General features: G+C 37.0%; 3 protein-coding genes across 4 annotated transcripts in view; 2 read left to right on the forward strand and 1 right to left on the reverse strand.

The window, feature by feature from the left end:
• Window positions 1-344: 344 nt before the first annotated feature.
• LOC146464280 (ragulator complex protein LAMTOR5 homolog) lies at window positions 345-6,204 on the reverse strand. Its single transcript, XM_085130005.1, has 4 exons — window positions 6,060-6,204; window positions 5,919-5,980; window positions 3,740-3,857; window positions 345-481 (listed from the first exon to the last, which is right to left on the reverse strand). Exons 1-4 carry the CDS (start codon window positions 6,092-6,094, stop codon window positions 421-423), a joined length of 276 nt encoding a protein of 91 aa, XP_084986131.1. The 5' UTR covers window positions 6,095-6,204; the 3' UTR covers window positions 345-420.
• Window positions 6,205-6,256: 52 nt separating this feature from the next.
• LOC146464281 (BTB/POZ domain-containing protein 6-like) lies at window positions 6,257-8,394 on the forward strand. The gene has a single exon (XM_085130004.1). It carries the CDS (start codon window positions 6,291-6,293, stop codon window positions 7,611-7,613), a length of 1,323 nt encoding a protein of 440 aa, XP_084986130.1. The 5' UTR covers window positions 6,257-6,290; the 3' UTR covers window positions 7,614-8,394.
• Window positions 8,395-9,531: 1,137 nt separating this feature from the next.
• Window positions 9,532-15,229, forward strand: part of LOC146464282 (uncharacterized) — a 33,038-nt gene continuing 27,340 nt past the window's right edge. Inside the window, exons 1-2 of one of the 2 annotated variants that reach the window (XM_085130011.1) lie at window positions 9,532-9,879; window positions 10,944-11,030. In XM_085130011.1, coding sequence (XP_084986137.1) covers window positions 9,817-9,879; window positions 10,944-11,030 — 150 coding nt within the window. In that variant the 5' untranslated portion in view covers window positions 9,532-9,816. The remainder of the gene's footprint in view (window positions 9,880-10,943; window positions 11,031-15,229) is intronic. The other variant, XM_085130010.1, reaches the window with a different exon arrangement.

The following is a 15,229-nucleotide window of genomic DNA, read 5'->3' on the forward strand; positions in this document are numbered from 1 at the left end:
TGGTGCACAGGAACAATAAGATTTTTTCTCCTCTGGGAGTTAACTGCCATTTTTTATGCAAACTATAAGAGCAAATTTTCTTTTGTTTTGTCCAGCAACATGGCAGCAATGCAAACCGCCTTTACCAAGAAGCTCCCTATTTATAAACAACCAAATACAAAATTAGAAGACCGCAATTCGTGTATTAAAACCCTTCCATGATCAGTAACAATGGAACAATGTAACAAGTTCGAAAAGGCATAATTTTTTATCAATTGCGGTTTTCTTGATTATGGGAAAGGGGAAGGGGCGGAGATAAGGTTGTCAACAATTACAAAAATAAAACAAAAAAATAAACAGCAAAATGCAAAATAACAAATATGCTTTAATCAACACTACTGACATTTTCATTTACAAATAGTTTAATTATTTTCTCGTTTTTCATGATGGTACTTTGTGGATAGCAACTGTGACATTTCCTTCTGATCTGACGAGCAAATTACTGAAAAAAGGAAAGGAAAGAAAATGCATCAACGACTGTAAAATGATGTAACTTGTTGACGAAATTGTTCATTTGTGATTGTTTAGAAAGAGAGAAATTGAAAGGTAAAGGTATAACTAATTAAATTTATACACGGTCAGATTTGAAGCTGGACGTTTTTGCGGCCGTGTACATCAAATCAAACAAATATTTTTAACAAACATAACAGAAACTCCTTAAAAATCCCGACTGCCAGGGAGGCTTCCCAGTGGGATATTTAAAAAGTGTCACCGAGTATTTGAACAGGGGACCACAACGAAACAAATCCAACTTGTGGTCAGAGAGGGGACTCGAACCATGGGCCCTCCAGATTATGAGTCCGCGCCTCTGACTACTCGCCCACACTGCCTCTGCTATGAAAGACAACAAATATTGCTCATTGGATGAAGCCTGAGAACACCAAAGAGCAAAGTTAAGATTTATTATGTTTTACATTCACCAATACTCTGCAGTAAATTTCTTAAAGATCACATTATGAAAATTATCTTGACCGTGTATACTTAACAAATCGACATCAGTTTTCTATGTTCCATACTCTTACACACCATTAAATGACGTCTTTGGACATTTTATGGCGCCATTTTATGGTCTCTAGAAAAGTGCTGTCGATTTGTTGTTTACAATAACATGGAAAAAGTATGAGCGGATTTTGTTTTATTTTCCATTACGAAAGCACTCGTGTTACATCTGAAGCCATTTTTATTGACTGCACTCTTATAGACAATAGCTATAAGCCAATCAGCGCGCGAGAATTTGGACAGTTGTTGTAAAAAGGTTTTGTTTTTTTTTTAAGTAATCAGGGTAACTATTCTAGAGTGTAGCATTGTGGGATTATTGAAGGAAAAAGAAAAAATATATATATTGGCTTGTTAATTTGCACTGATCCCTGATCAGGTTCACCTTGAGTGGGGTGCAATAATTTGACCAAGGAAATGGATGTTCCTATTAGAAAGATACACTGTATTTGGAAAATGAATGCACTGTACATGTACCTTTTTGAACACGACTATATAGACGTGTATTATTTTTTGAACGTCTTGGTTTATCAACAGAGTTGATAAGGTAATTTGGTCACTGTAAAGAGATTCGAGGGCTGATGTTTTGAGCGTTAGCCCTTCTTCAGAGCGAATCACTATAATTCACCAATTCAAAATGCTGGAAATGTCAGAGCTTGAATCTCTTAATGGTTGAAAATTATGTTGATAAAACCAAACAGTCATTTCCACTTCCGACAGCTGCAGCTTTACGATTTCTTTAGAAACTACCCCCCTCCTCCATAATCTACATATATATTATTTTGAAACCATTCTGCATTAGCACTATCAATTACTTGCATAAAACCAGAAAATCAAAAATTATGATTTACTGTAGCTTAGTGACAAGGTAATCATGTGTGGATGATCATAAGATGTATGTGCATTTGAATGTTTAAATCAGTCATAATCCTTTATTTCACTCGTCAGTCTGTCATCACCTTTTTTACAACATTTTAGCCACACTACAGTGTACGTGCAATAAATTCATATCGTCCACTAAATAGGGCAATTAGGCAAAAGGATGCCCCAAGCAACTTAATAGGAACAACTGTATACTTCAACTTACTTTTATAATAATAATAATAATAATAATAATAATAATAATAATAATAATAATAATAAGGCTTTATTCAATCTGATCAATGTAAACATCGATACCATGAACAGGAGATACCAGAGGTTATCCCTATCGAGGGTATCCCCTTTTAAATCAAAGCAATTCACTCAACTCAACTAAACACAACACAAATTAAATCAAATCAACTGTTAGTTTTTGAGGAGAGGGGAAAACCGGAGTACCCGGAGAAAAACCTCTCGGAGCAGAATACAGAACCAACAAACTCAGCCCACTTATGACGCCGAGTCCGGGAATCAAACCCGGGCCACATTGGTGGAAGGCGAGTGCTCTACCACTGCACCAACCCTGCTCCCCCTAGCTGCTCCCCCTAGCCCCCTGCTCCTTTCAATTATTAAATTATTTTTATCATTTCTTACTATTTCTCTTATTATCTTAGAGGATGCCAAAGGATGCCCCAAGCAACTTAATAGGTATACTTCAACTTACTTTATTAAATTTTATCATTTTTTTTACTACTTATGTAATTATCTTAGATTTTATACTTGCTTTAAAATAATTCCTTGCCATATAAATTATTCAAAAGTCATTGAGACTTGTACATGTACAATAAAAAAATTATAACTTAAAAAGTTAATAACTGTACATACAACTCTTACTGCAACATATTTAAGACAGGCTAACAAACCTTACATCACATGAGTCACATTCATTTTACATGTTGTTAAGCAAGCTTGTGGAATTTGACCATGAGAACACCTGAATTTGTTGTAACTGCTAGTACTGGCAAGTTACATTTTATGAAACAGCTTTAGTTAATAACTCTGCCAAAGTTAATTATTTATACAGTAGTCTTTCTGAGGATTTGAAAATTTAAACTTCTCTAGATGGGAACATGCCAGACTCCCCACGGATCAAATCAGTCTTCTTGTTTACTATTTTTTCTCTCCCCTCCCACCCCCCTCCCCTCTAGCAGTCTTGATTCTCTCTAGATTGGATGCTAACACATGTATATAAGAGAATGATGTATTTAATCAGTAAATGACACAGGCATACTGGGAAAAAAATCTGAGTGCTCCTATCAGGAGTCGAACCTAAGACCTTCTGATTACTAGTTTGGATGCTCTGCCACTGAGCTACAGGAGACTCGTGGGAGCTAAGGCCATTACAATAGGTTCATGGGACAAACATCCTGCATACTGCTAGGATAGGAATATCACGTGCGGCATATGTACAACAAAAAAAAATGTATATATGTTGTGGTTCAAAATTTGGTTTAAAATTTTTCAAACCAGTTTGATTATTATTTCCCTTTGTCTCAGATTATTAAAGTTGCACAAAGGAAAATAAAAAATTGAACCGGCTTGCAAAAATTTTAAACCAAAAAAAAATACTTCAATGTATAAACTGGTAAGAAACTATGAGGACAGAGTTTCTTGGCAAAGAAAACAACAAAATTTCAGTGGATGGCACCTGGATCAGCAACAAATCACCATACAGTACCTAAAAATGTTATGGCCAGGTCAAAAACATACATGCTACCAGTTTAATTTCCAGCCACACCAGGCAGCAAATGAGTTCAAATAGAAATAAATACAAAATACTTACCAAGCATCTGATTCCAAACAGATGACAGGGTGAAGTTCCTTATCTGGATACAGTTTCTGTGCATTTTCCACCAGAGAGCAAATAAGTCCAGAATGCAGGGGATTTGCTGTGCCTTTAGCTGTTGGGAAAAAAAGTTATAATGCTTCATGTTGTTCCTGTTATTTTTAATTACTTGAAGTGAAGTCGATTTGTTGAGTTACAAATTAGTGACTCTTATACAGCTGTATAATGAGCTAACCATAGCCTGGTGAGGTCAGTAGGCAGAGCACCAGATGCTGAGCAGGAGGTCACAGGTTCAAACCCTGGCCAGACCAACACTGAGGATCTTAAAATAACTGAGGAAATGCTACCTTTGCTTTGACATCTACAAATGGTTAGACTTTCGCATGGCTTCTAAGGATGGCCAGGTAAAAATGGTAGTCCAATCTCCAATTTGGAGCCTAAAAGAACCACTTATGTACAGTGTAGATTGTAATGAAATTTGGTTCAGTGCTAGCATGTGATCGGCTTGGCATGATTCTTAGCCTGCAAGCAAGCTCTTTTTTTAGGTCAGCCACGGAAGGATATAGCATGAGCAGCAAGCAAAATGAGCCACAAGAAGATTGAAGCTGGGGCGGGAGAAAGAAAGCTTGCAAGATGACTGAAGAATTTTCATCCATTTCCATCCCAGAAACAACGGGAAACCGCAGAGATGGGTTAACTTTCACCGGAAATGTGAAATTTGACAGCCGCTTTTCTGACAGTCAACTTCAACATCGCTGATGTTATTTCCATGACTTTCTTTTTTCTTTATCTGCCAAACAGAATAGAGTTTTCCTTAACAAACTCCTCTTTCACTTTCTTCCTAACTCTTTATTAATCGGAATTGAAAAAAAAAATGCATTCACATGGGGCTGTCATAAATCATAACTGACTAATTGTTCAGCTGCATGTCATTTTTCAGCCAATGGTACTTCAATTTTCTTTGGCAAAGTGGAAATGAAATTCTCCAGTTATTGTTGCAAGCTCTTCTTCTCCCACCCCTGACCTAAAAGAGAGCTTGCTCGCAGGCTACATGATTCTCTAAAAGGCTTCTATGTGAATGAAATCACAGCTCTGTATAACAGCCAGAACTTAACGGGTTCGGCAAGTGCTTGGAAAACATAGAACTTCAACTCACATCACATGTTATAAAGTGTGACTACTTTCCCTCTGATGAAGGGCAAAAAATTGAAACGTCAGCACTCAAATCTCTTTACTAAGTATTGGCTAAGTATGAGCTTCCATGGTTCAGTTGGAAACACCTATTTTATATTCTCGCTATTAGAAATTTGCTCTTAAGGAGAGGCATTTGAACATCAGATATGGGACTACTGTGGGGCACTCGAATGCAATTTTGGCCTGGGGGGTGGGGTGGAGGCAGTAAATTAAACCAGCAAATCTTCAAAACTTCAAATGCTTGGAGGGTTAATTGGTGCGTAAGCTTTAAGCTATACATAAAATCTGCATTTATCACTGGTGTGACGCTGCACCAAATTTTTCATACCATAACTGTATGACCAGAGCAACTATAGAATACAGGGCCACTTTGGTCCACTTCATTCACATGTCTCTCTCCTGTCCCCCGCGCGCCCCCGAATTTTTATTTCCCCCGTTTTTCTTCCTTTCCCCTCCTTTTTTCTACGTTTCTCCTCTGCGGAGGAGAGAGTTCACGTGTCATTCAATCATCCATTCATTCATGCGTCAGAGGCTTTTGTAAAATGAAGCATATAACAATGGACACTTTTATTATTGAATGATATGGCATGTCAATACATGTACAGTTGTACATGTAAGTGGCCTTGTATTAAGTGTATAGTTTAGCCCTACAAGGTCCTACTAATTCTAATTCTAACTATATAATCTGCAATGGGTGTAGCCCATCACTATAGATGAGCTACGACCATCTCTTGGCTGGTTAACTACTAAAGTAGGAAATCTAAACAAATATTTCCACCAAATCCTCAAACTCGAGGTGCATTTCACTTACAATTTGGTGAACGAAGAGTCACATGACCAGCGAGTGACCGGCTCGTTGAGTGTAAAATTTGTAACTGATGCTGGCGCGGACGATATGATTTAGAGTCCATATAAACACATATATAAGCGACTTAGACTAACAACCGTTATCTTATGTCTATAAAAAAATGAATCTACTGACCCGACAATGCCAAACCTTGCTGATCGCTGCAAAGTACTCCAATGACGCCATGCTCCGACATGCTGTTAGAAAGGAAATATTGGAAATAATTACATCCTCAGAAGTTTTGTCACTTTAGAAGAGTGCAAATGACTGGCTTACACATCATCTAAATGGGTATCTAAGGTCTTTTCCATCGTGAAAATCGGGTTGATGCGAAAACCGTGTATGAAACAGGCCTTTTACTTTGAAGTGGAGTATATGAAGCATCTGCCAACGTAATTTGTGTCCGCTGACGAACCGCGGACGTAGATTCCATCCTCGTTCCAGGGCCTCTCGTTCGGGGCTCTGATTTTCGGTTTCCAAGCTTCGATCACTGTTACTGGTCGGGAAATGGCTGTTGAAATGGATGCCTCTAACCTAAATACTGTGGAAATTTACCAATGGCAGCTTACCAAGACAACTATCGGTGAACGAATGAAGCATTTGTACAACAATGTCCTGATGGCCGATGTCAATTTTCTTGTGGCAGACAAAGTGGGCAGTGATCAACCCAAACGTAAAGTTCCTTGTCATAAGTTTATTCTAGCTGTCAGCAGCCCTGTATTCTTTACGATGTTCTATGGGCAAATGCCAGAAACAGCAGAATTCATTGACCTCCCAGACTGCGACTTGGAAGGTTTTCTGGAGTTCTTGCGATACATTTACTGTGACGAAATCAAGTTAACCGGAAATTGCGTGATGCAAGTACTGTACTTAGCAAAGAAATACATGATTCCTTCACTAACAGCCAAGTGCAGGAGTTTCCTGGAAGTAAATATAAACGCTCAAAATGTTCTGGATGTATTACCTTATTTAGGAAAACTTGAGGAAGATCACTTGGCTAATGTATGCTGGAAAATTGTTGATTCAAATACGGAAGAGTTTTTGCAGGCCGCTTCCTCTTCGCTGCTTGAGAATGAAGAACTTTTATCTTCTCTGTTAAGAAGGGATTCACTAAATGTAAGCGAAATTAAACTTTTCGAAGCCATTAACTGCTGGGCCGAAGAAATTTGCAGAAAGCGAGGAGTGGAAAACAGTGGAAAAGAAAAAAGGTCGCTTGTAGGTGACAGGAATGTGGGACTCATACGTTTCCCTTTGATGTCGCAGGAAGAATTCGCAAAATGCGTCCCTGACAGCGGACTACTGAAAGCAAAGGATATCGTTCAATTGTTCATGTATTTCAATTTGCGTAGAAATCCTGGGCGGTTTTCGTTTGTTCCAAGAGGCAGTAGAAATATCCAGCGTTGTAAAAGATTCTCAGGGTCAAGTTGTTTCTGGCATTACAATCGTGATTTTCCTGATAAGATCTGCTTCACAGTCAATGTCCCTGTATTGGTAAGAGGGGTCCGTCTATTTGGCTTTCTAAGAGAGAAATATTTTGTAAAACTAACTATCGGTGGTAAAACTGTGGTGGCAAACCAATTTCAAACAGAAGATGGAGTAGTAGATGGGTATTACGGCTTTGATATTATTTTCGAACAATGTGTTCAGCTCTCTCCTAATTCACCGTGTGTTTTGCAAGCGTTTATACGTGGGCCCAGATCTTTCTATGGTGTATCAGGCAAGAAGCAGGTTGTCTGTGAGAAGGTAACCTTTGAATTTACCGATTATACACAATTCAATGGGTCGAGCGTAGGACAATTTCCTGAGGTTCTTTTCTCGTGTCTTTACTAGCTACTTTACTAGCTACCCAAAGTAACAAACTGAGTTGTCTGCAATCATTCTGTGAATAGAAACTTTATCAATTAAGAGACATGTTCAGAACTCATTAACATTTGGCTTGCTAGAGTTCAAACAATCCAAGTCAGTCTGAAGAGTAGCTGCATGTGCAAATTATTGTTGCCATGTACTAAGTGTTATATGGTCATAGCAGTCAATTAACTCGAGTTATAAGTTCCTTTGGTGATAGGCTGTAAGTATGCTCCTTCATTTCAGTCTATGAAACTGACCAGAATGCTGATTTTTTTTTCTAAGCACAAAGAAACAGGTTGTGTCAGATAATTAATCTAGAGTAGAGAAAACAAGAGTATGCTTAAAATTTTCAGCTGTGAGTTGCTATTCTGACCTGAATGTCTCAGTGGTAATTACCCACCCCCCCCCCCCCCCCCCCCCCCCCCATGACTGAAGTCTGAAGTGGCCCACCCATTTGGCTGATAGTTAGCCGCTGGCAACGTAAATCAATTTGCCATTGGACGTTATCGACAAAGCATTCAATATAAGAAATGTATGTAAGCATAGTCCAGTGTAGACTTTAAACCAGATGTAATGTAATAGCATGTACATACCTGTACAAGTATAGTTAAAATGTAGTTTCAAGCAAAGTGCAGTTGAGAATTTGAAACTGAATTAGGGTGCATTATATACGATTGTGTAGCTTAATGCTAGGGGTTAATGAGCTCTTAACGGCCAAGAAATAGCAGAAGAAATGAGTGCAAAATAAAAATGTGTGCTTTGACATCAGTCGTATTATTGTTGTCATTATAAGTGTCCAGATTACAATGTAAAGATTTTCGAATACTATCCTAAATATACTATCTAGAAACTTTAACTCTAACGAGAAAGAAAAAGTACTGGTTTACACGCATGCACTGTTTTAAGTAATATAATTAGTCCACTAAAGGGTCTGCACAAGTATAGCCTCACTCACATGCAAAACAGGCTTTCCACCTGCGATGAAACCATTGTGAACGGTTGAATTAGGTTTGTACGATTACGGATATTAAACTAGACCTCTAGCGGATGAATAATTTATCATAGAAAAAGAACATGACTTCCCTCTCTTCTCGGTCTGTGCAACTGTATCGTGACACAAAACCAAAACTTATGATATTGAAGAATAGATCCCTGCTGGGATCATTTACGATCTTACACACCAAAATGTCGTACAATCCACTGGCCGGTACAACCTGAGGTCAGGTAAAACCAAGTATCCAATGCCAATCAGGACTGAAAGATTCAAGAACTTTGTAACCATGAATAATTATATTAATCCTTGAATCGTTATCGGTGTTATCGGTCAGGAATTCAGTCATGGACTGCAAATGACTAGAATTATTATTATTATTATTATTATTATTATTATTATTATTATTATTATTATTATTATTATTATTATTATTATTATTATTATTATTATTATTCCAGAATACTAAATAACAGACGAGTGGGACGTTTTAATTTAAACAAGTATACGTCAGATAGACAACTTCATTAATAGTTTTATGCCAAAAAATCTTCCTTTCAAACAAACTCGATTAAAACATTAACACGCTACGGATTGAAAATTTGTTGTACTACAAAATAAACGAAAAAAAAAGATTTCTAAAGAAAATGAAAAAAAGCGTTTAACTGAAGTGAAACGAAAACCCTTCTTTTAAATATGGAAAAACAAAACACAGTTTGCTTAGAAACTGGACTCTGAATTATAAATTCTATTTTATTTTCGTTCGACGTCAGAAACTTGTTGGAAATTAAATATATCCACGTCAGAAAACATCATTCAAACCATCAAAACATAAAAATTCAACTTGATGTTTCTGTTGTGTTTATGCAAATCAAGCGGTTAAATTCATAATAAAATAGGCTATTCCGCGCCATATGAAATCAGCTGCCTTATGAATATACACGTAAGCTGTTTTCGAGGATAACTTCCATCCGCCAAACAAGCGTAGAACTGTTCGCTCGCTTCTCTGTCTATTCGAAGGCTTCAGTCGGTTTTTTTTAGATAAAGATAGCGCGGACAATATGGGAACGATAACAATCTGTTTATTGAATATAGAGAGACAAAAAATTCTCACCAACGACCTGTCAGCTCAAAGTAGCTAATCACCTGATAACAAAAATCTTCACTAAAGAGCTTCGATAACTGGTAAACAGCATGGCCGCTCAAAAAGCTTTTGTTTCAGCACTTTTGTCAGAAAGGCAAAAATCTTGGTACAAGGTAAGCTATTATGATTACCATTTTTAGAGCTTCAAGCTTAGCTCAGTATAATTAACCTACATTGTAGAAAGCGCTGACAAATTAGGTAACCATTGGTTACGCTGTATACAACTGTTTGCCTTTCTGTCGATTTAATTATAGTCAAAAAATTGGAGAGGAAAATTCAAACATTATTCACATATTTTAACAACCCGTCGGTTCATTAGTTTTTGTATTTTTTGGCCCTATTTTCATTTTTTTTTCTTTTATTTTTCTCTTTCATTTCCTTTTTAACGTATGTAAAATTGACAGTGTAAAGTATTTCGATATTAAGCGACCAAATTAAACTTTAAAACGTTATTTAAGTGATCTGCATTTATAATTTTAGTTAATTTCTAGGAAAATTCGAAATGGTGCCTATGCGAGAAAAGCAGACCTTTGCAAGGGCTAATGAAATCCAAAAAGAAAATTGGGGGTAACCGCGCATTTTTTAGAGATAATTAAGATACTATAATTCTAAAAAGTGCTAAAATACAAGCCAATGTATGGCATTTTTTTATCAAATTGACGCTTTGTTATCTCTGAAAAATGCATGGCTATCCCCAATTTTCTTTTCAAATACCGAGAGCTCTTGATGTGTTCTGCTTTCTTCGCATAGCAGTTTTAAACCGCGCAAAAATATTCCTGTATTAGTAGGCAACACCCATAGGAGACCCGAGTATCTCGAGATGCGCAGAACGTATGCGCAGTAATAAAAGTTGGCACCGTGAGAAATTCAAGCATACTCGGCTTTTTCCTTCATTTATGTAGTTTGCGCTCCATTATAAAATGATGGGATCAGACATCTTTTTCCCTACTTCTTTATTTCATTTTGTTTTATGAAGCAAGGGCTTTCAAAAACGTTCGCCAAAAAGGAGAATTGTGAAAGCAGAGCTGGTCTGTGGTTTAATGGTGTTAACAGCATTTTCTTGTTATTTATGTATTAGTGTGGATGGGGTATCATTGACATATTCTCGAAAAACTAGCAACACATCCTTGTGCTTGTAAATGCAATAACTGAAATGTTTTTGTTGGACCTTCCGTAGGCGGCAACCAATTACGAGGAATTACTGAAACTGATCTACGAGACAAAATGGAAGAAAGAGGTCAACATGGAAAAACTACGGCTTCTGGTAAGATGGAAAACAAGCTTATTTAACTTAGGATTGACCGAAAAGGATTCCACTAATTGTGTTATCACACTGATAACGGCATTCACGTTAATTTTCTTATGTCGTCCGACGTGCCTTAACGAATGGGCGTGACTTTTCTAGCAACTGAAATCACAATGAAAGGAAATGTAGCGCGTAGAATTAAGGTTTTTTCATTGCCCCGTTAACATTTTGAAGCAATAGCGGTGTTGCTCGTGGATCAAATGGCATGTTTAAGCTGGGTGTTTGTATAACACAGGAACGGAAAGAATGGTACCGGGCCATTCATCTGTCATTCCAAGTAGTTAGATATATGAGGGTTTCAACCCACGTTTCAAAAAATGATAAAAAATCCCATACAAATCCTTATAAATCCAATATTTTACCCAACCCCATACAAATCCTTATAAATCCAATTCTTGCATAAATTAACTAACACAGCCTTTGAATTCAGCCCTAAACCTAAAAACCTAAATCCTCGGTTTTCAAAAACCTAAACTCAAAAACCTAAAAACCTAAAAACCTAAATTTAGCTTTTGACCTAAAACCTAAAAACCTAAATTTAGCTTTTGACCTAAAACCTAAAAACCTAAATTTAGCTTTTGACCTAAAACCTAAAAACCTAAATTTAGGTTTTTCATAAATGACACCAAACTCACAAACAATCATCGATTAAATCCAACCAACTCATCAATCGCTGATTTGAATGATGAATACAATATTTTTGAACACCAATTTGGATAAAAAAATAATCATTATGGTTGTTGTGTGACTGGATGCCGTTACTGTCACGCGTGACGTTGTGTGACTTGTCACGAAAATGGACAAAACCCTGAACGTGGGGTGCTCGGTTGGCTGTTTACTTGCCTGGCCCCAGCCAGGTCTTTTTCCCGCCGCTGACAAGGCGGCTGTCTCTTCCCAGTTTACCTCTGGGACAGAGGGAGGTTGAGTTCGGGAAAGAACTCTGAGCACCCCGCTGTAAACCAGTAGGGCCTGAGCGGGCTCACCCTGGAGGTACCGTCTACTGGAAGACATCCCACACTACTCAGTAATTCACCATCTGCACAAGCCGTTAAACAGGTTTCAGTCAGGGGCCAGCTGACACCACCCTAAAGCTTCACCAAAGTTTGTGAACTAATATAATAATGGCCCGATTACCTATATATTACACTCAGTTCTGAAATTTTTACACTTGTGGTGCTATTTTTCTGTATATTGCGTAATATTGCTTGATTTGGATTAACACGCATGCGCTTTCATGCACACAACCCAAAGCGGACTGGACACTAGTTTGTTTAACACACGTGTCGGCCATTTTGTTGCCATTTTGCTAAGAGGTTGTATTTTAATGTTTATGGCTCCTGTTTTGGGATTTTTGAACATTTATTTCTCCACTTTCATCGTTCTGATGTTTGTAGACGCTTTTTGAGGTAAGAATATCATTTATCTTGCACACAACAATAGATTTTTTTTATTGAATCGACTCGCTATCGAATACTCGTGAAACCGTGAAATGATTTTACACATCGACCAAATCCTTGATTGGGATCCAAGAATTAAAAGTATCATTGTATCCTTTCCACTTTACCAAAGCTTGTTTCTTCTTGTAATCTCTCCTGATAACTTTATCGATTCTGAATATCTCCTGATTAACTTTCAATAATTCTGGTTCATAAAAACTCCCTTTAATTTCTTCATTATTGAGATCTCTCAGTTTATATGTGATCGGATTCGTGTATTGTATTTTATCGATAATGAAGACCTCTTCTGTGAAATTGGGTGTATAACCCCGATCGAACACTTTTCTTTTGTACTTTGATATTCGAACCTTGTCACCAATTCGGAATTTTGGCTTGTTTGATACTGGTTTCAAATTGCCAAATAGATTGAAGTAAACAGTTCCTACATTCTTTTTCTTAGATGCTTCTGTCGGTGTCATTTTTATTGAACTGTGTTTAGTGTTATTATACTGCTTCAATATTTTAGGCAAAATATCCAGATACATTGTATTGCCTTGAGCAGTGAATCGTTTCCACATTTTATTTTTAATCGTTCGGTTCCACCTTTCCACCACTGAGGACTTTTCTTCATTTTCAGTCGAATACAGTTTAATGTTATGTTTATTGAGCAAGTCTTTGAAATGTTTGTTGTAGAACTCTGAGCCTTTATCAGTCCACAGATACTTTGGTTTTCGACCCTCTTTGAATATGCTTTGAAATGCTTTCGTTATGGTCTCACCTTTTTTATCTTTTAATGGAACAATCCAGCCGTATTTACTAAAAACATCTATAGTCGTGAGAAGATACCTATTACCTTTATTCCATTTACTGAATTGTTGCATTTCAACAAGATCAGCAGCCCATATTTCATCAATATTATTTACAATAACACGCCGCCGAGTAAAGTTACGTCTTATGGGTTTATGCAGCTCATTAGCTAATTCTTCTTGCCAGTTTTCCTCTTTACCCGACGGCTTTTGACGTTTTTTGGAACCCCAAGACCCAGTTTCTGTTTTGTATTTATTGTATTTCTTGCCAACCAATGTCCCCATTGTCGTTCGGAATATGGAACAGCATCCAATGACTTTACCATCTTTTTGTCAGCTTTTAATTTACATTTTTTATCATCTTTGCAAACTGAATAATCAACATCATGTTGCATGGCTATTGCATCTGTTTTGCCTGTTGGTTTATCGTATATTTCCAGTATTTGCCCTGTTTTGGGGTTATATTTGACTTGATTTTCCAAATCATTGTATGGACCAGTGTATTTGTGTCCAGGTAATACCCATCCAGCTTTGGGTTTTGGGAGCTTACCAATCATTTTGTGTATATCAATTGAACCACCGCTTTTGGGACGACCTTTGATTCCCTTTTCATATTCACCCCAATTTGGTGGGTGCCAACCAATTGAATCATAGCTTGAGCATTTCGGTGTGTTGTGAAATTTGCTCCCAATTTTTACCATGCTTTCACATGGATAATTTTTGTATTTTTCAAATGTCTTTTTTCCAGCCTTGCCAGACCAAAATTGACTCGACAATATACCAGTATCTGTGCTAAATGCACTTTTGGCAATGTCTCCAGATTTGTATCTATCAAAGACTTCATTTGTTGATGGAATTAATGTTCCAACAACATCCATTGACTTCGACGCAACCTTACCTGGTGTGCCAAATTGTTCTAAAATTGTATCTAAATTACCACCATCAAGTTCTTTTCGGTCAGTTTTGTACCTTCTTTTTGGCCTTACTTTGGTTGATAATTTATCAAACATCTCTGATCCAGTCTTTTGAACAAAAGGTGTTGCTTTAGAGATAGCATAATCAATAGCTTTTTTCTGCAATTTGGGGTTTCTTAATGCTTCAGACCCATAATAACGTCCCATTTCAACAGCTTTCTTTCCCATCCATGGTATTGCATGTTGAATTAACATATCAGCACCAGTTGATGCTAAAGTATCCATTATGCCCCCCCCTTCAGAGGGGCTATTTAGTTTCCCTGTTTTTTAACAAATTTGGTTTTAGTTATCCCACATTCAGCACATGTACAGAAGAACATAAGCCGACCATTTTTGGCTTGCTTGTAACCTGAAGGCTGAACACATTCTGTTTCTTTTCTCTGTTTAACACAATATGATTTCACCATTTTATATCACTATATTAGATTAATTATCATCAGAGTCAGACTCAGAATCTGTTACCAATGTACACCATAAACATAATTTTCCTGAAAATTCTGTGTATTCATCACACTCTTCACAATATCTTATATCAACCATTATACAAACTAATTAGATAATTTTTTAAAATATTGGATTATAAAATTATGATTGACACTTTGATTGTTCATGTCAAAATGTGCATTGTGGATTGTTTTCAATATACTTGTACCCTTTTGTCTCTCAAATAAATAATACAAACACCAATAGCCACACAATACTGAATCTCTTTCCTGGATTTCATCACCTGAATACATTAATCGTTTGCCACTTGTTGACATGAATTGCATAATTTCTTTTGGCATAATTAACCCAAAACTATCAAAATATTCTACATATTTGTCTCCGTTTCGATACGCAACCCAATGTGTACCTGGTCCAATCTGTGAATCCAGGTTAATGATACCAACTTCATCTTTTTTCATCTTTTGTGGTAGATTATCTCTGCTGTAAATGCCTCT

Source organism: Pavona decussata, unplaced genomic scaffold, assembly GCF_977016875.1.
Source record: "Pavona decussata unplaced genomic scaffold, jaPavDecu1.1 SCAFFOLD_166, whole genome shotgun sequence".
Classification (NCBI taxonomy): Eukaryota; Metazoa; Cnidaria; class Anthozoa; order Scleractinia; family Agariciidae; genus Pavona; species Pavona decussata.